This window comes from Hemicordylus capensis, chromosome 4 (genome assembly GCF_027244095.1).
Source record: "Hemicordylus capensis ecotype Gifberg chromosome 4, rHemCap1.1.pri, whole genome shotgun sequence".
Classification (NCBI taxonomy): domain Eukaryota; kingdom Metazoa; phylum Chordata; class Lepidosauria; order Squamata; family Cordylidae; genus Hemicordylus; species Hemicordylus capensis.
Genome location: NC_069660.1, coordinates 182094552 through 182114726, shown reverse-complemented (window position 1 = coordinate 182114726; position 20175 = coordinate 182094552). Strand labels below are relative to the sequence as shown.

Sequence of the window (20175 nt, the reverse complement as noted above, 5' to 3'; positions counted from 1 at the left end):
AGGGGAAATGCAGCGGGAAGGGTAAGAGCACCCTCCCCTGTCCTTAAAGAGATCCCCCCAGCTTCGAACTGGCCAAACTGCCAGTCTTTCAAACAAGTTTGGAGGTCCATAAAGGGCTTCCGAACCGGTTCCATGCATATCCCTATAGTATACCAACTCTATTGGTTCCTGAACGTTAGAATGGCAGGTGCCAGGGTCACTGTTGGCGCTCCAATTATGGCACATCCTCCCCGGGGCGATCCAACAAGCAACTCTCTTCCCATTTGTAGATGTGTTTTGAAAACCTTTTTATTGAGACAGGCATTTGGTGGTCTATTTTCTGTTTTAAATTGGTTTTTTGCCGATATGATTAGGGGTTGTTTTTAGTGCTGCATGTAAAAATCAATTTTACTATATTTGTTTTATTCTCTGATAATTCTATACAGCTTTGATAATGTTTGTAAAAAGAGGAATAGAAATAAATTTTCAAAAATAAAATCAAACTTGTGCCACCATTTGGAAAGAAGGAAGATAATCTTTAAATTAACAGTCACCCTCTGTCTGAACTCTAGGATTAAAGTGTATATTATTTCTATCCTGGAAGTCCAGGCAAAGACATTGAGATTTCTATGGTGTAAAACAGGGGGTCTCAAACTTTTTTAAATATGTGTACCCCCTTTTTTGCAAATCTTTAGCCCAGATACTCATAGGAATATAGGAAGCTGCCATATACTGAGTCCAACCATTGGTCCATCTAGCTCAGTATTGTCTACACAGGCTGGCAGTGGCTTCTCTAAGGCTGCAGGCAGGAATCGCTCTTGGCCCTATCTTGGAGATGCCAGGGAGGGAACTTGGAACCTAGATATTCTTCCCAGAGCCGTTCCATCCCCTAAGGGGAATATGTTACAGTGCTTACACATGTAGTCTCCTGTTTGTATGCAACCAGGGCAGACCTGTTTAACTAAGGGGACAAGTCATGCTTGCTATCACAAGACCAGCTCTCCTCCATAGAGTTAGTGTGTGCGCTTGCGTACATATAATTTAAAATGTCCATTATGAGACTGTAACTGGCTTATATCCAGACTAAGTTACACATGCAAGTAAAGTAAAGTGGGCTGTCAAGTCAGTGTCGATTCTTGGCGACCACAGAGCCTTGTGGTTGTCTTTGGTAGAATACAGGAAGGGTTTACCATTGCCCTCTCCCGCAGTGTATGAGATGATGCAGAGTACTTGCACTGAAATTAATGTCAGTGCTAATTTTCTGAAGGCTGTCAATCAGGCTGAGGGGAGGGGTATGCTGAGCTTCAGCACATAGCCAGTCAATCAGGAGCAGAGGGTCTTCACCATCCTTGCTTCCCTTCTGCAGCAGACACATTGCTGAGGACACACTGATGTCAAGCTGGCAATCCTCAGATGGGGAAATCCCACAATTTTTAATAGCGGAAATGGGATGCAGCATGGGGAGTGCTCTGAGTACCCCGGGGAGTGCTCTGAGTACCCCTAAGAGTACTATTACCCCATTAGGAACTGCTAGTATCAAATGAGGGAATAATTCTGCCCAAGACAATAAATGCACAGACCCTTTACTGCCTCTATTGAGGACAAATTCTGTTGTGCTCGACAACAAAATGTCTGCATATGTAGTGTTACTTCAGAAAGGAAGAAACAGCAGAGCTGAGAACATTGCGGGGGGCGGGGGGAGAAGGGAAGCGAGCCTGACAGTTGAAACTCGGGCCCGGCAGAAAGGAGGGTACCTCCTTCACTTGGCTGCTACAGCAAAGCCACTGAGGAGAATGCTACGAAAAGCATCTTCAAGGAGGCACTGCTGCCCAGATAAACCTAACTGGACTCTCCGTTGGAGGGGGAGGGTGTGCACACACTCCAGTATTCCATAAATCCACTCATTTGCTTGCCAATGCCCCTCCCTCCTCTGGTGAACACACTGCCCATCCCACACATATCCCCTTCCTGTTGGGCTTTTGCAGGAAGTTGCAGCAAATGCTGCTGGTGCCTCCTATAAAATCCCAGCAGGAAGGAGAATACACACCCATTCTTTTCTCCCAGTACTTGGAAAAGGAAAGGAGAAGAAATGTCTTGCAAAGGAATGAGAGAAACCACTGCAAGGGGGGCAGGGGGCACCTGCGACCAAACATTTGGCCAGTAAGCCAAGCCAAAATGTCTGGACCCCTGGTCTTCAGGCGATGAACTACTTCGTATCTATGCACATTACGAGGGCCAAACTTTGTAATTTTTGTTTGCCTGTTTTGCTTTTACAGTCACAGACTATGACATCAATAATGAAGAGGAAAAGAAAAGCTGCTGTCCTACATGTCTCCTGTAGTATCTCCGCGTATATCCATTTCTTGTCTTCATGACCACCGCATAGCGACGGATGTTGTAGCTGGTCTTTTTGTTTGGAGCAAGGACCCGCAAAATGACTTCTACCAATTTATTATGGGGGATAGTATCATAAGCCCCACTGACATCAGCCTGGAAGAGAAAAAAAATGTAGTTTTTTAAAACTCCCATGTGTGTGGCATATGGTAAAAAGGAAAAAGTAATGCGTGCCACCAAGTCGATTTCAACTCCTGGCGCCCACAGAGCCTTGTGGTTGTTTTTGGTGGAATACAGAAGGGGTTTACCATTGCCTCCTCCCATCCAGTATGAGATGATGCCTTTCAGCATCTTCCTATATCGCTGCTGCCCGATATAGGGGTTTCCCATAATGTGGGAAACATACCAGCGGAGATTCGAACCGGCACCCTTCTGCTTGTTAGTCAAGCATCTCCTCGCTGTGCCACTTAAGGTGGTCCGTGGCAGATGGTACTCAAGAGTAAAGAAATACACATTCACTGCCAAGCATAGATTTGCTTGCCACAGCAGAAACAATCTAAAGATTGTTATTTCTATAGTTACATCAATGCCCACTGTGCTTCACCAGCAGAAAGATGGATGCCTTTTCTGAGGACCCTGCAGTCAACCCTTAAAAACTTCCACAGTTCTGTTCAAGGTAAAACTTGGAATATTCCAATAGAAACTCTAATTTAAAAGCAGCCTTTCATAGGAAGTCTCCAGGCTACCCAGCCTTTTGACAAATGGTTTTATTAACTGAATGATAAAAAAGGCAAATCAAGTTTATGTGATGGTTTGGAGCAGGCCTACAAAACAGGGTTGTTAGAGTTACAGAGATAAGATGAGCTCTTAAACTAGAAAGGGGAAAAGGCCCACCTCTGTAAACTGAGTTAACTGGGCAAAGAGGCACCTCTTGAGTGGTGGTTCTCTTACATTTAGCAGGGTAAGAGCAACTGTTCCAATCAGGGGTGTAGCTGGTGGAGAGGGGGCTATGCCTCTCCCTGGTGGCCCCTCTGAATGAGGGAGGTAATGAAGAAAATGAGGAGTGGAGCTGGGGGCCCTCACCAGCTGGTTAGCCCGGGTTCTTTGCACCCATCCGCTCAATTATATCTCCACCCCTGGTCCCAGTTTCCCCAGCACACTGTCTTTTCCAGTGACTGCTAGCATTCCGCTTGTGGGTTTTGGTTTTAGACTGAGCCCTTTTGGAACAGAAAACATTTTTAAGATTTATTTTGTTGTGTAAACCACTTTGAGGATTCTTTTTGTTGAAAGTGATATATAAGCATACTGAGCAACAACTTAAAGAAAATAAAAATCAGACCAACAGAGACAGAAAATCCTAAGTCATACCTTCACAAAGTAGAATCTAGGCATTTCAGCATGTGTCTCTAAAACCTTCAAAACAAACTGCTTCCACATGGCATACATCTCATCTTTTCCAAATACTGAAGAGCCAAGCAAGGTAGGATTCTTGATTCGTTCATAGTTGAGAACGCTAAATAAGTTCTTAAGTTGTATGTTGAAGTATAGACTCTAAGGGGAAAATTTAAAGAGTGTTGGGAGGCATTCACATTTCATGTATGGACCAAACATTCTTCTAGAGATGCATGCACAGGAAACGAAGATCTAGGATTTAATCCTCTGTGTGTGGCAGAATAACAGGTGTACCACTCCCCCATACCTGTAACGTAACAGGAGAGACTGACACTCTTTCTGGAGGCTCATGTGTATGGGAGTTTAATTTATAACACATGCCACCCCCACATCCTTTTGAGGGGCAATTACTATACAGTTTGGACTTCCACACAGTGTCTACATGGAAAAGAAGAAAAAGGAGAAGCAAGTTTGCTCCCCACTAAACAAAGAGTTGACAGTCCAATAAACATATGAACTCAATACAGTAGTAAATTAAAGACGGTAGCAACCTTTTTGTCTCTACCCCTTCTGCAGAATGTGTCAGCTCCTACCACACTATTCAGCTTGACCACAGGTCGAAGCCCATTTTGTTTGGGAATGAACCGGAGTTTTGATGCCAGAGGAACACACTTTTTCTTCTGCAGAATTTCTATCTCTTCCTTTAACAAAACACGAAGATGCACTTTGGTCAGATGGTTCCTAGAGTGGAAGTTAACAGTAATTTTTAGTGAACTACAACGCAGATCAGGTCTTCGCCTTTTGACCTTTGCTTTCATACAATATTCAGTTCAGAAAAGAGCCAGAGTTAAACATCTACCTGCCATCTCAATATTCTCCAAAGCAGCATTTAGAAGAGATTCCTTTTCTAACCTTTTAACTAATTGGAAAGATGGATTGATCATTTTAGTTATACACATCTGTTTGACCCTGGTTTCTCTGGATAGTAGCAAGTGATGAGCTATAAAGTTTATTTATTTATTTAATACACTTCTATACCGCCCAAAACGCAAGTTCTCTGGGCAGTTTACAAACAATAAAAACAGCCAATAAAAGATTAAAACATTTCAACAATTAAAATTAAAAAGTTAAAAGTATTAAAACACAAACAAAACACAATTAAAACAGTATCTAATTAAAAGCCTGAGTGAACAAATGCATTTTGACTGCCCTTTTAAAAGTTGTAAGAGATGGGGAGGCTCTTATTTCAGCAAGAAGTGTGTTCCAAAGCCTCGGGGCAGCAATGGAGAAGGCCTGTCCCTGAGTAGCCACCAGATGAGCCGGTGGCAACTGCAGACGAACCTCTCCAGATGATCTCAATGGGTGGTGTGGTTCATAGCGAAGACATTCTCTTAAATGCGCAGGGCCCAAGCTGTTTAGGGCTTTATAGGTTATAACCAAAACCTTATACTCTACCCGGAAACTTACCGGCAGCCAGTGTAGATGTTTTAAGATAGGACTGATATGGTATCTCCGAGATGAACCAGAGAACAATCTGGCCGCCACATTCTGGACTAACCAGTTTCCAGACTACATACAAAGGCAGCCCCACAAAAAGCGCATTGCAGTAGCCAAGTCTGAAGGTGACCAGCAGAAGTACTACTGTTCTGAGGTCATTTATCTGAAGAAATGGACGCAGCTGGCATATCAGCCAAAGCTGATAAAAAGCACCTCTGGCCACTGCCTCAACCTGGGACACCACAGTTTTGTGTCCAGAAGCACTCCCAGACTGCGTACCTGTTCCTTCTGGGGAAGTGTGACCCCATCCAGAACAGGCAATTCAAAATCATCTCCCGAGTTCTGACCCCGCACAATAAGTACCTCTGTCTTATCTGGATTCAGTCTCAGTTTGTTACCTCTCATCCAGCCCATCACTGCCTCCAGGCAGGCATTTAGGGAGGTTATGCCTTCTCCTGATGATGTTGACATGGAGAAATAGATTTGGGTGTCATCAGCATACTGATTACACCCTGCACCAAATCTCCTGATTTGGTGGTTTCATGTAGATGTTAAACAACTTTGGAGACAATATGAAGCCCTCAGGGACACCATACTGAAGTTCAGTTTTTGAAGGACAACAGTCCCCGAGATACACCATCTGAAATCTGCTCAAGAGATAGGAGTGGAACCACCGCAAAGCAGTGCCTCCCACTCCCAACCCCCTCAGATGCTCCAGAAGGATACTATGGTCAATACTATCGAAAGCCGCTGAGAAGTCCAAAAGGACAAACAGAGTCACACTTCCTCTGTCAGTTCCCAACTGGAGATCATCCATCAGGCCGACCAAGGCAGTCTCCATCCCATAGCCCACCCGAAAGCCGGTCTGAAACGGGTCTAGATAATCAGTTTCATCCAAGACTGCCTGGAGTTGGGAGGCCACCACCCTCTCAATTACCTTGCCCAGCCACAGAAGTTTGGAGACAGGCCTATAGTTGCTCAACTCTGAGGAATCCAGGGCAGTCTTCTTAAGAAGTGGACTAATAATTGCCTCCTTAAGACAAGGAGGCATCCTGCTCTCCCTCAGAGAAGTATTTATGATCTCTACCAGGCCTTGTACAACAACCTCCCTGCCAGATAGTATTAGCCATGTCTGATAAAGGTCAAGAGAACAGGTGGTAGGCCGCATCGCTCCAAGCAGCTTGTCCACATCCTCACGAGTCACAAACTGATCCAGCCTAACCACATAAGAGGAGTCGCTGGACACCTCTGATTCAGACACTGCAGTAATTGTGGAGTTTGAATCCAAGTCGGCCCGAATATGAGAGATTTTATCCACAAAGAAATCATTAAACACATCACAGTGGGTAATAGATGGTTCCAAATTCCGATTCAAGGGAGGAGGGGCACTCACTAGCCCTCTCACAACCCTAGACAACTCCGCCAGACGTGAACTTGCAGATGCAATACGGGCTGAAAAGAATCGCTTCTTTGCCGCCTGTATTGCTAGAGCATAGATCTTCAAATGTGCTCTATGTTGTAATCTTGCAGATTCGAGTCGAGTCTTCCTCCACTTGCGCTCCAGTCATTTACCTCGCTGCTTCAGCCCCCGTAGTTCTTCTGTATACCAAGGGGCCAATTTTGAAGTGAGTCGGAGAGGATGCTTAGGTGCGATCATGTCTACTGTCCTGGTGAGCTTGCTGTTCCAGGTCTCCACGAGGGCATCAACAGGATCACCGGCAGAGGCAACACTAAATCCCTCCAAGGCTTCTTGGAACCCTATTGGATCCAATAACCTTCTTGGGCGGCCCATTCTAATGGGCCCCTCGCCCCTGCGAAGGTGGGGTGTGACTGTGAGTCCTACCTTAACCAGATGGTGGTCTGTCCATGACAATGGGGAAATCACAGGAGTCCCCACCCATGGAACACCACCCTGATCAGAGTGAAAGACCAAATCAAGTGTGTGACCTGCAATATGCGTCGGTCCCAAGACCCTTTGGGATAGGCCCATAGTTGTCATGGTTGCTATGAACTCCTGAGCCGCCCCAGACAAATCGGTCCCATAGTGAACACTGAAGTCCCCCAGCACCACAACCCTGGGAGACTCCAACGCCAAACCCAAGACCAAGTCCATCAGCTCAGTTAGGGTCTCCACTGGGCAGCGGGGCGATTGGTACACCATGAGAAGTCCCAGTCTATCCTTGATCCCCAAACTTAGGTACACACATTCAATATGGTCTGACACTCTAACAGGGATCCTGGTAAGGGAGATATTATTCTTATAGACCACAGCCACTCCACCTGCCCACCCACGTCCTCACACCCGCTCCTCAACATAATATCCTGGACGGAGAAGCTGGGACCAGACTGGACCACCAGCCTCCCTCAACCAAGTCTCTGTTAATACATACCAGGTCTGCCCCTTTCTCCAGAATCAAATCATGGATAGTTTCTGACTTATTCTGGACAGACCTGTCATTACAGAGGAGCAAGGTGGGAGTCTATGGGAGGTTGGCACTGCTCCCCAAGGTCAAAGAGCTGGCAGGGCAGCCGGAAGGGTTAACAGCTAATAGATTTCTGACTTCCCTTCCCCTGTAACGACATGCTGACCTGCCAACTTTACTTTACTTCCTCTATTCCCCACCACCACCAGAATAGCCATCCCACAGTCAGTGGACACACCCGCTGTCTCCCCATCCCCAGACAAACCAAGATACATCTGAAACACCGAGGATCCAAAAACAACAACAGAAGCCAAAAAAATTCACCAGGCCCTCACCCTCATTGCTCCCGAAGTGGCTCCCCCAAAGGGGCAACCCCTTTGGGCCACCACAGTGCAGCAGCCCTTTTATAAGCTCAGAAAGATGGCTATTCTGAGCAGCTGACCCTCAAGAACTGCTGACTCACCCCCTCTGGCCCCGATCCCACACAGACTCACCTGCAGGGCAGCCATAGCCCCACAAGCTAGGGGGTACATAGGCTGGCAAGCTGACAGCAACCCCCCAGGCTCTCACCACTTTGCAGCCACAGTCTCTGGGAAGCAGATGTTAAAGCCTCCTCCTTCCTACTAGGCTTCTGGCACTGAAGTTAACTGAGATGAGAGCCAAGATTTCCATAACTTATCCATGTCTGGTAAGCAGGGAATATTACTAGTCATGAGGGTTATAGACTGCCACATTTTCCCTGTGCTAACATGGTAGGACAGTATTTTTAAAAAATTATACCACCCACCTCTGAAGCCCGAATTAATCAGAAATTACACTCATTCCATCTGAAAGGAGAATTAGCAATGAGGGTGTGCACAAACCATTTGACATAGAACTGGACTTGATCCAGTTCGATCTCGAACTGAACTGGGGCTGGTTCAATCCATGATTAAACCTGACCAAGCCCAGTTGGATGCGAACTGGTTCTACATCAAGGGGGAGCGGGGGAACGGCGAGAAGGCTTGCTAGAGTCTCTTATCTGGCTCCCCACTGCTTGCCGCCCCATCCCCAGCCGAACTGCCTGCTAGACCGCTCTTAAAACATAGGTGGCCTGCACGGTGGCAGAGCGGTTCCAGCTTCCACACACATGCGGAGACCACACAAATGGCCTCTGTGCATCCACAGAGGCCGGAACCGTGCCACTGCTGCACGGACACCCTGTGTTCCAAGAGCAATCTGGCCTGAGATTTGGCTGTGGATGGGGCAGCATGTCGGGAGCCAGGTAAGTGACTTTAATAACCTTTCTCGCTGCTCCCCCAACCCCTTTACTTGTAAAGGGGAATCCTCACCAGATTCTCCTTTACAAGTATTGCCATCTGAACCACCAAACTATCTCGATTGAACAGACCGGACTGGCCAGACAGTTCAACCAAACTGGTTCAGCACAAAGCCGTTCAATTCAAATTAGAACTGAACCACATTTTTTGGTTTTATGCACACTCCTAATCAGCATTAACATTTTAGTCTGGAACCTTGACAAGTGCAAAATCTATGCACAAGGAGGGAGGTACAAGGTCATTTAAAGCAGTGACAGCTGGTCATTAAAGGCAGGAGGGACTGCACACACCCCAAATTATTATTATTACATTTATATCCTGGTCTTCCTCCAAGGAGCCCAGAGCGGTGTACTACATACTTAAGTTTCTTTTTTACAACAACCCTGTGAAGTAGGTTAGGCTGAGAGAGAAGTGACTGGCCCAGAGTCACCCAGCTAGTATCATGGCTGAATGGGGATTTGAACTCGGGTCTCCCTGGTCCTAATCCAGCACTCTAACCACTACACCACACTGGCTCCCAAACATAAAACGCTGATTTCCCATGAAAACGTACAATTATGGAGAGCAGCAGAAGGAAATGCTATACCCAAAAATGCCTCACTTGAAGAGCTTGTACAAACCCCAGCTCCCCACTGCTGTAGCTGCCTTCCCCTGTTGAATTATTGGCTGAAACAGCTGCTATTCAAGCTGTTCTGGCTTCTGATTCCTTGGGGGGCAGCTAAAACCATCATCGCCCAAAGAGACACAAAAGGAAAAAAATATACATGCTGTGGAAGCCAGCATGTGTACCCCCCACCCTCCCTTTCTTTGTCTTTTTGGGGTGGTGACAATTTGAGCTGCCCTCAAAGAATCAAAAGATGGAGCAGCTTGAGTAGCAGCTGTTTCAGCCAATAATTGAACGGGGAAGGCAGCTACAGCAATGGGGAGCTGGGGTTGGTGCAAGCTCCCCAGTTCAAGGGAGACATTTCTGAGTATAGCATTTCTTTCTGCAGCTCTCCATAATTGTAAGTTTCCACCAGACATGAGTGTTTTATGTTTGATTGATGGAGGGAGTGGTTTGAGGGAGCTTTTGTGTATTTTGTTTCTGGTTAGGTTTTTGTGGGGAGAGGAGGAGCATTCATTTTTTGTTGGTTGGTTATGGGAGGGAGAATTGGGTGGCGGGGATGCAGCATGGAGCAAAGACGGGGGCTACCTCTATGACTGGGCCTTGCCTATGGGGAGAGCCCAAGTGAAGAGGCAAAACACCTCCAAACTGTTTTTCTCTGTCACAGCTAAGACCACGGAGGAAAGCAGGTCTGAGGAGCTTGCCTCTGCAATTGGGCTCTCCCTGCAGGCAGAGCTTGGTTGCAGGAACAACACCTCCCCCCCCCGGCCGCTTTCCTCTACTGCGGCTTGGTTCCTAGTCCTGGAAGAAAGCAGGAGGAGAGGAAGGGCTGCCTCTGCAACTGGGCTGTGCCTATGAGAGCCCAGTCACAGAGGCAGCCCCGCCCCCCTCCTTCTGAGGCCTGGATTCAAGCTGCCATGGAGAAATGCAAGCCATGAAAGGAAGCAGAGGGGAAGAGGGGCTGACTCCACGACTGGGCTCTCCCCATCAGCAGAGCCCAATCATGGAGGCCGTTTCTTTTCCTCTCTCCTTTCTTCCATGACTTGGATTCCTCCATGGCGGCTTGGATCCAAGTCATGAAAGAAAGGTGGGGCTGCCTCCATGTCTGGGCTCTCTCCTCTGCCCCACTCCACCCCCGTGCAGAACAGCCACCATTGGTTTAAAGGGAACACATACCTCTCTCCTTCCACTGGATGCAAGCTTCTTGCCGCATGGCTTACTTCAGGCATTCAAGCAGTGGGTTTAAACAAGACAGTGTTAATTTAGTTTATAGGTGCATAGATGTTTCCACTCAAACAGGTCCTCAGAGAAGCTTAATTGTCTCTCAAAGTGGACCATAGCGAAAATGGAAGAGGCCTTCATTCACCGCAAGTCCAACTCAATAATTCTTCAATTTCACCATGATCCAAATAAATGAGCTCGAATAGGCAAAGGGCATTGGATCTAACAAATCAGCACACTGCCAATTATTAGATGGGGAAAGTCTGGGGTACAGAAATATTAATATGCAAAAAACTGTTGGAAGATAATAAATACAGCAGGATATGAAACGATGTTTGCAGGGACAACTCTCATGGACTGAAGAATAGCAGAAGAAAACATGGAGATTCTAGCTTGGATTTTCTTGTGTTCCCCCCATTGTCTTTGTTTATTCTATATAGGAAAAATGACATTATCCAATCAAGTCTCAATTTCGTTTCAGCTTATAAAAATAAGATATTCCAATAGAGTTTGCTGTGATCATTTCTGAAAAACTGTGAACATGTTCACATATGCAAAAGGGGCTTCTTTCAAAATACTAGAGAACTCTCCAGAACCAAACAACATTCTTTCAAAAAGATGGGAGAAAGCTTTCTAAATTGACATATAATGATTAGAACTCAATATGTATAGCACCCAAGTTTTTCAATGGCAAAACGTTTATAAAGTGTTATATCAATGGCACTATACATCAGTACTCCAAAGGATGTATTGATTAGCAAACGCAATCTTGGTATTTAAATAGAATGCTGTTGGTTTTCAACATATTTGATGATCACAGGGGAGGATAAGGCTGATCTGGGAAACTTTAGCAGTCTGCATAAGAAATAGGCTGGGAATTAATCTATTAATCGAGTGGTTGTACTGCTGAGGAAGCTTAAAAGGATGGTTACGATAGCTTAAAAACCACCACCTTGAGATGGCTTTAGTCAGGAAAGGTGAGTTAGACATTCATAAAATTATATATATGAATATCTTAATTTCTGCATATATATTGGCAGCAAAGTACTGGAAACAGCATCAATTTCCCACAACGGATGAAAGGAAAAGTGTGTGGCATAGTATACTACTGTATAAAGTTACCTATTACAAGAGATTATGTGAGAGAACTACAATAATGAAACAGACTCATAGGAATGCTGGTCCCCATTTGTTGAATATTGGAATAGGTTAAACCCATATGAAAATGTAAGACAGGATTTGTGAACACTGTCGTGAACACATTATATTGCATTTCAAGCAATATAATGACGGTACAAAGAAATATACGTTTTAAGGTTTTTTTTGCTTATTTTCTAATATTCTCTATGCTGCTATGGCTTTGTTGGTGCAAAAATGTTTTTAACACAACAAGAAGTTTAAATAAAGCTATTAGAGGTAGGTTTTGTTAAGCATCCACTGGAAATACAATTGGTTAGAGAAATGCTATTTTATATGACATTGGATCGCTTTAGAACTGGGTGTTGTTTTTTTGCAGCAATAAGGAACTATGAAGACAGGCTCTTCACAAGACTCTTGCACTGCCCCCCAGAAGACTCAGAACCCCTCTAGTCTGACAGGCTTTAATAGACAGCAGGGCTGGCTTCAAATTCTAAGGAGTGCTTGGCACACTGCCTCCACGCACCCCCCCCACCCTAACTGAGCAGGTTGAGAACTGCTCTGCCACCACCTCGCGTAGGCTATTGACAGACGTGTACGTTTCGGGTGGTATAAAAATATGCCAAATAAATAAATAAAGTGATTTCAGAGATCAACAGTGGGCCCTGAGAGCAGTTGGTAGCTGCTAAAGGAGAAAGGCTCCCCAATGCCAGCCCTGGCAGACAGCGATACCATATAAAACAAAACACAAAAACCCACCTCATTTGGGCTAAAAACACAATCCTATTTTCCAGCATCAACGTGGAAAATAGTCTCTCCATGGCAAACAACCTCTGCCCAGCCATAACTTTGCAAGCAATCACCCTGTGGCTTGCTGCACCACCTTGTTGAAAGTTTCCCCATCTATCCCCATTCCTAGCAGCCACCAGGAACATAGAACCATCTTTAGGACATAATGGGAGGGAGCTGCAAGGCAAGAACTTGCAAATATTACTGCTGGGCCAATGATTGCTCGTTTCAGGGAGCTCAGTTTGGGCAGCATCTCCACGAAGAACATAATTTTTATTCCAGCCCTTAACACCCGCTGCCCCTGAAAATGAACTGCTCCAACTACTGAAATGATTAAAATGTACATGCAACCTGCTTTTTAAAGAGTTGAGGGATGACAAGAACTGGAAGGGAAAAAGGTGACAGCAGAACTGTATTTTTTAAGAGTAGAATTTGATTACAATTATTTAGTACTTTATAAGGATTTTGGAGGTTAAACATTTTATCAGGTTGGGTCAAGCACTACTATTGTTCAGACACTACTGCTGCCATTTTGTTGTTTATGTATTTTAACACAGCATTATATCTTACATATTGTGATGGAAAATTGATGGTATCCAAGATTAAAGCTAAACAAATTTTTAAGCCTTCTAAATTATAAATACAATACCTAACACCAATCTTCTGTAGCTCATTCCAAACAGACTTTCTGAAGAAAAAAAGTAAGTTCTTTTGAAACATGGTCTCTGTAATATAGAAGAAAGATCGGAGGAGATCTGCAACATAGGTGTCCATCAGCCAGTACAGGAATTTGGACATCAGATCTTCACGAAAACGATGTTCAGAGGCAGGAACAAAGTGGCCGTCCTCTAAAAGCAAAATTCAAGTTCAACAACAGTGAATGTTGGACAATAATCAAAAGAGATTCCCGACCTCACTTTTCAGAATGGTCTATTCAGAAGTCACTATTATGTCTTCAGGATAAAGCCTGCATTCCTACAAAGAGATCAATGGCTACTAGTCTGACTTCTATGGGGAACCTCCAGCTTCAGAGGCAGGATTTCTCTGAACATCAGTTGCAAGGAAGCAACAGCAGGAGAGAAGGCATGCCCTCATCTCTTGCTTATGAGCTTCTCAGAGGCATCTAGTGGGCCACTGTGTGAAAAAGGATGCTGGGCCAGATAGGCCTTTGGCCTGATCCAGCAGGGCTGTCTTGCGTTCCTAAAGATGTGTTCCCACACAGAAAAAAAACTGTGCACACAAACCAGAGATTACTTTGAAGTTTCTCCTGCAGCTACTTGTACATCTTGCTATATCCAAAAGTGAGAAACAAGTGCATGTACACAGTGCTCTCCCATGCATATACTTAGCTTTGCAGCAGAAATGCCCTACTTTTTCATTCTGAAAAGACAGGATCCTCCCTGGCCAAGCTGTTATTAAGGGAGGGGATGTATTCTCTTCCTGGTTATGACACCACTGGTTCCCATCCCCTGCACCCCACAGGCAGAAGGCTAGCTAACAAAAATGGTTGCGGACCAGTGCCTTTTAACAACTTATTTGCAAGGCTGACTTAACAATACAGCTAGAGAAAATCAAAACTAATTTCAGGAGAAACTGCTATATTTTAATAATCACAATACCTTTGGTAAGACGAAGCCAAGTGCAATCGCTCACTCTCATCTTCCACATTAACTCCTGTAAAGAAAATGTAGCAAACTTTCCCAAGGAGATGAATTTTTTCACATTTTTGTAGAAGCGGCATTTGTTACGGTTAGAACCCCAGAGTGCAGAAGGTACCACTCTCTCTAGGCATTCCCTCACAAAAGTATACACTTGCCAGTGGCTGCTATGCTGCTTAAGCAATACCATTAACCTGGAACTGGAGGAGTCTTTGTGGGTTTGCTGCTTAGTTTCTTTTAGACTCAACTCAGCCTTTTCAGAGATTTTGCCTGAAATGCTAGAATCTTCCAGGAATTGACCAAAACCACCAGGTATGCTCCTGAGGCACTCTTCCACAGAGTTAGCCCCCGGCGTCCTTGAAAAACTTCTCTCTTGAAGGCCTGTTGGTTTGCAACGTTGTCCTACTGTGCTGGTTTTGTCTGATTCAGAAATCCAAATGGGACAATTCTTTTTCAATAGTACCAAATAAGGGCACTTTATGTGGTTGTGCAACAGTTCTTGGAACACATTTCTCATCTGCCAGTAGCGTTTTGGAAGTCTCTTCTTTCTCCAGTTGCAACTTGGAGGATTTGGGCGGGTAGGTTGCTTTGGAATCTTACTGCCAAAGAATATTGTTTCTATAAGCCGCCGACCCCCTGCCAAATAGCCCTTTAGGTGATTCAGGACAAATGATTTAGGTAAACGCTCTTTCAGCTGCCGGTGAGAATACAAGAAAGTGTGCCTCTTAATAGGCACAGGAGTAGAAATTTTATCAGAAGACTCCCAAATGGATTTAGAAGTATACGTTTTAAGGCTTCTTTCTGCTGCCGCCATCTGTACAGATTTAACATTGGAATTGCCCATTTCTAGCTTTGGCAGCCAAGTGTTGAATTTTGTTTTGGTGCTAGATCCACCTAATGTTTTATCCTCACTACCTAGCTTGAATGTTTTACCACATACAGCAAACTTCTGATTATCAAGAGCTGTATAAGGTATGGCAGATATCTGTGGCCCATGATCACTCCTCTGAGGAACAGACTTTGTAGGATTTAATCCAGCCACTGAATACGACCTTACAGGTCTTCCAGATGCACTACCTCCATCAACATCTAGAATCAATTGATTTTTGCTTTGAGTGGGACCTGTGTTTTTTGTTTCCTCTTCTAAAGCTTCCTCCACTTGCATGATTTTCATTCTCTTAGGGGCAATTTCATACCTACTCCTCCATTTCCTTTTAAGCAATGGCCTTGTAAGTGATGGCCCCTGTCCATCCCTCTGCAGGTTCTCTGCATAGTCACTGCTCCTTGTCACTGGTTTGTTCCTTGTAGGGTCCTGCGCAGTAGCTCTCCGAACCATTAAAGAAGATGGAGGACCGTCAGAATCTTGTGTTCTGTTCCGTCTTGGCCTCCTAGAGTTCCTTTTTGCCTTTGCGAGGTATTTCCTATGAGACGGAAACCTTCTTTGCAGATAGCTGGACAAGACACCGCGGGATCGCCTAGAATAGCTCTGTCTGAGGAACTTAACAGAGGGCACCACATTACTTGAAGTAAGTTCATAGACAGGCTGCCCACAGATCTGATAACAACAACTAGGAGGTACAAGCATAAAGAGAGCACAGTGCTCCAACACATACATCATGACATCGTCCCCGACTCTGCTCAGGACTATTTCCCAGAGAACATTCTGGCGAACAATTTCTGTTGTATTATTGGGTAGGCAGCTGCAAATATTTGGCATGGAGGGCACCTGGTGCTTATTCTCATCCAAAAGCGTGTAGCCAAATGCCAGGACATTCTTCTTCTTCTTCTTCTCACAAATTCTCTGAATGACTCTTGCAACGACATCATTCTGGCTAGAAACCTACAAATGAGTAAGAAGTTATGTATAGGTGCTTTGATGAACTACAAATTGGGCTGTGGGTGCACTTCAATTGGGAGGAGATGCAAAAGAAAAAGCCCCAGTGTGTATATTGCCCTGCTGGTAGAAGCTCTTACTGGTGGAGGAGTGGGCGAGTGCCCTTCCCCTTCACCACACACTTCAAAAGCATCTGAGCCAGGCACTGCACAATGATGTCTGCCTTCACAATTTCTCTCCTGTAGAGGTGGGGAGAAAACTGAAGTTGGTGGAGCTGCTTGCTGGTGAGAGAGACAAGTTAGAAGGAGGAAGATAGAAAAGAACTACTAAGAAGAAGAGTGGAAGAAGGCTACAGAAGAAGGCTACCTTTTGGACTTCTTTGAGAGTGTCTACAGAAGGCTACAGAAGAAGGCTACCTTTTGGACTTCTTTGAGAGTGTCAACAAGTATGTGGATAAACGTGATCCAGTTGACATAGTCTACCTGGACTTCCAAAAAGCTTTTGACAAAGTTCCTCATCAAAGACTCCTGAGGAAACTTAGCTGTCATGGAATAAAGGGACAAGTACATGTGTGGATTGCTAACTGGTTGAAAGACAGGAGGTAGGTTTAAATGGAGAGTTTTCACAATGGAGGGAAGTAAGAAGTGGGGTCCCCCAGGGATCTGTACTGGGACCGGTGCTTTTTAATTTATTCATAAATGATCTAGAAGCAGGGGTAAGCAGCGATGTGGCCAAATTTGCAGATGATACCAAACTTTTCCGGGTAGTGACATCCAAAACGGATTGTGAGCAGCTCCAAAAGGATCTCTCCAAACTGGGGGAGTGGGCGACAAAATGGCAAATGCAGTTCAATGTTAGCAAGTGTAAAGTGATGCACATTGGGACGAAAAACCCCAACTTCAAGTATATGCTGATGGGATCTGAGCTGTCGGTGACGGACCAGGAAAGGGATCTTGGGGTTGTGACTGACAGCTCGTTGAAAGTGTCTATTCAATGTGCAGCAGCTGTGAAAAAGGCCAATTCCATGCTAGGGATCATTAGGAAGGGGATTGAAAATAAAACGGCTAACATTATAATGCCCTTATACAAAACTATGGTGCGACCACACTTGGAGTACTGCGTACAATTCTGGTCACCACATCTTAAAAAGGACATTGTTGAACTGGAGAAGGTACAGAAGAGGGCAACGAAGATTATCAGGGGCCTAGAGCACCTTTCTTACGAGGCAAGACTACAACACCTGGGGCTTTTTAGTTTAGAAAAAAGTCGACTGTGGGAAGACATGATAGAGGTCTATAAAATCATGCATGGCGTGGAGAAAGTGGAGAGAGAGAGATTCTTTTCCCTCTCACACAACACTAGAACCACAAACGGAAGTACTTTTTCACACAACGCGTGATCCACTTGTGGAACTCTCTGCCACAGGATGTGGTGACAGCCAACAACCTGGATGGCTTTAAGAGGGGTTTGGATGACTTCATGGAGGAGAGGTCTATCAATGGCTACTAGTCAGAGGGCTGTGGGCCACCTCCAGCCTCAAGGGTGTGCCTCTGAGTACCAGTTGCAGGGGAGTAATGGCAGGAGAGAGGGCACGCCCTCAACTCCTGCCTGTGGCTTCCAGCGGCATCTGGTGGGCCACTGTGAGAAACAGGATGCTGGACTAGATGGGCCTTGAGCCTGATCCAGCAGGGCTGTTCTTATGTTCTTATGAAGCAAAGACTTGAAAGAGAGACTCACCCAATGAGACAGTTCCTGCAATGGAGCCAGAGCAGCAGAAATCAGCATTTAAAGTGTTGGGTGTGGGGCTTGTCATAATGTCTTTGGCTCACATTTTTTCTGAAGTTTGTGGTGGAGTCCGCCCACTCTTCCCCCATGCAACAGCTGCTATCACCAATAGCATTAAAAATGAGGTGTAGAATCCCCTTAGAATTCTCCACTTAAAAACAAAAACGAAGTTTCTAGTCCTTTTGAATAATGCCTAGTGAAACCTCAAAGCCAGAAAAGTTGCTGAATGTGACTTGTAGTGGTCATAGTATAAGACTTCAGTGCCTGCATATCTTCTTGCCCCTCCCTATGACTGGTAGAAGCCAGATATTTTGTGACAGTGGTAGGATCTAATGCAGGGCTGCTCAACTTTGGCATCTATATAGGCTCTCAAAACTTCAGCTACAAACCGGCTGAATATTTAGATCATATGTTTTTACGTAAGTTTAGGAGATCATTGACCCTTGCTCGTTTGAATGCCCTTCCCTCTGCACTCCTAGATGGGAAATATAAACAAGTTCCATATGCATTGCTGCCTTTGTGGCTCAGGGGATATAGAGTCAGTTGTTCATGTTATTGTCAGTTATTGTCAGTTTTATAGGGATGCTCATATTAAGTTTATTGCTCCTCTCTTAAAGAATCATCCTGGCCATACGGATCAATTTTACTTGGATTTTTTGCTGTCAAATTTTAAATCTGTTACTTCTATAAATGTGGCCAAGTTTTTGTTTTGTTGCATCGAAACGTTGTAGAGCTTGTATTATCAATTTGAAGATTTTGTAAATTATAAATGTCTTATTTTAAATGTTAAGCTGCTCTAAGGATCGTAATACATTTACGTACTTACAGCACAATAGATCTATTTATCACTAAGTCGGTAGCTACGGTGCTACAAGACTCTCAGACTTCTTTTTAAAAAGAAGTTAGCATTCAGATTAGGGCTACGGGCCCGTTCCAATTATTTTCTTTTTTTTTTCTTCCAAAGCAAACTGGGAGACGACAGTCACAGCAAGGAAAGAGCCCAGAGCTCAGCCGAGTCCGCCTACCTACCTGCTGGAAGGTGAGTTGCGGAGGAGCCTTGCACTCGGCCGGCAGCCCTACCACACACCGACCCACCAGGCTCCGATAGCACTTGGGGTCCCCGTTTTGGACCAACGCCTCCAACTGGCCTCCAACCTGGACTCCCTCTTGCAAGCGCTGTACGAAGGCTTCTAACGGCAACACCTCCGCGTAGCAGCTCCGCAACAGCCCCTGCACGGCCCTAAAGCATCGGGGATGCTCCATGCCGGAGACAACCTGAACAACAAGCGCAGAGGCCGGGCCACCCGCAACCACCAACTCCTCCTCCTCGGAGGCGCGGCCTGATCGCCCCGCCTACTTAAACTTCAACTCCAACTTCGATTGGCTGCTAGGGGTGTTCTTGGGCACACCCCGTCACTACAGCCCGGGAAAAGTAGTAGCCAGCCAGAGGCAGCATCCCCCTCGGTGGCTAGCTTTGGCAGCCCCCTAGCAAAGCACATGTACGAAAGGGGCGGGGGGTTGGGGAGAGGTGGAGGGCAAGGAATCCTCGTAGATCCTGATGCGATTGTTTGAGAGGTGCTCCATTGTAGTGGCCGAGGCGGCCATCCTGTACACACTGAGAAGGGAGCCATATTGAACTTATTTCCGAGTAAACACGCGTTGAGCTGCATGAGACCGAGCTTTTTACTTCTGCCACCAGCTCACTAGGTGGTTTTAGGTATCACCCCGCCACCTCCGGCCAACCTCAATCCGTTCTACCTTACAGAATTGTTGTAAGAATTATTGGCATAATTGTGTCTGGCATATTAAACACTTAAAGAACAACATACTTGCACCGCGGTTCATAAAGCAGCGTAAACGGTATATAATACTTAACAGAGCTAATAGGTTCCTACCCCCAAGGAACTTACGATCAGATCGAATGTATTTACTCAGAAGCCTCTCACTGTTCAGTGAGCCATACAGCCCACTCTGCATCATATCTTACTCAGAAGTAAAAACAAAAAAGCCACCGAATTGAATGGGGCTTAAATGCTCATAAGGAATACAAAATTTTCTCAAGAGGAAGAGGCCTGGCCCTCTTTATGTGTGCACGTGTGTGAATTTATTTATTTTTAAAAATCATTTGCCTGCATAGGAAAATCTGCTCTCCAGCCCCTTTAGATTTCCAGGATATACAACTATGTACCCATCTTATCAAAAT

The 20175-nt window shown here is 45.2% G+C and overlaps 1 protein-coding gene across 2 annotated transcripts in view; it reads right to left on the bottom strand.

Annotated features, from left to right (window-relative positions):
* Window positions 1–19310, bottom strand: part of TERT (telomerase reverse transcriptase) — a 45835-nt gene extending 26525 nt beyond the window's left edge. Inside the window, exons 1-6 of one of the 2 annotated variants that reach the window (XM_053248005.1) lie at window positions 19002–19310; window positions 14315–16193; window positions 13345–13543; window positions 4257–4446; window positions 3682–3864; window positions 2308–2469 (exon numbers count right to left, since the gene is read on the bottom strand). In XM_053248005.1, coding sequence (XP_053103980.1) covers window positions 2308–2469; window positions 3682–3864; window positions 4257–4446; window positions 13345–13543; window positions 14315–16193; window positions 19002–19235 — 2847 coding nt within the window. In that variant the 5' untranslated portion in view covers window positions 19236–19310. The remainder of the gene's footprint in view (window positions 1–2307; window positions 2470–3681; window positions 3865–4256; window positions 4447–13344; window positions 13544–14314; window positions 16194–19001) is intronic. The other variant, XM_053248006.1, reaches the window with a different exon arrangement.
* Between the last annotated feature and the right edge of the window lie 865 nt (window positions 19311–20175).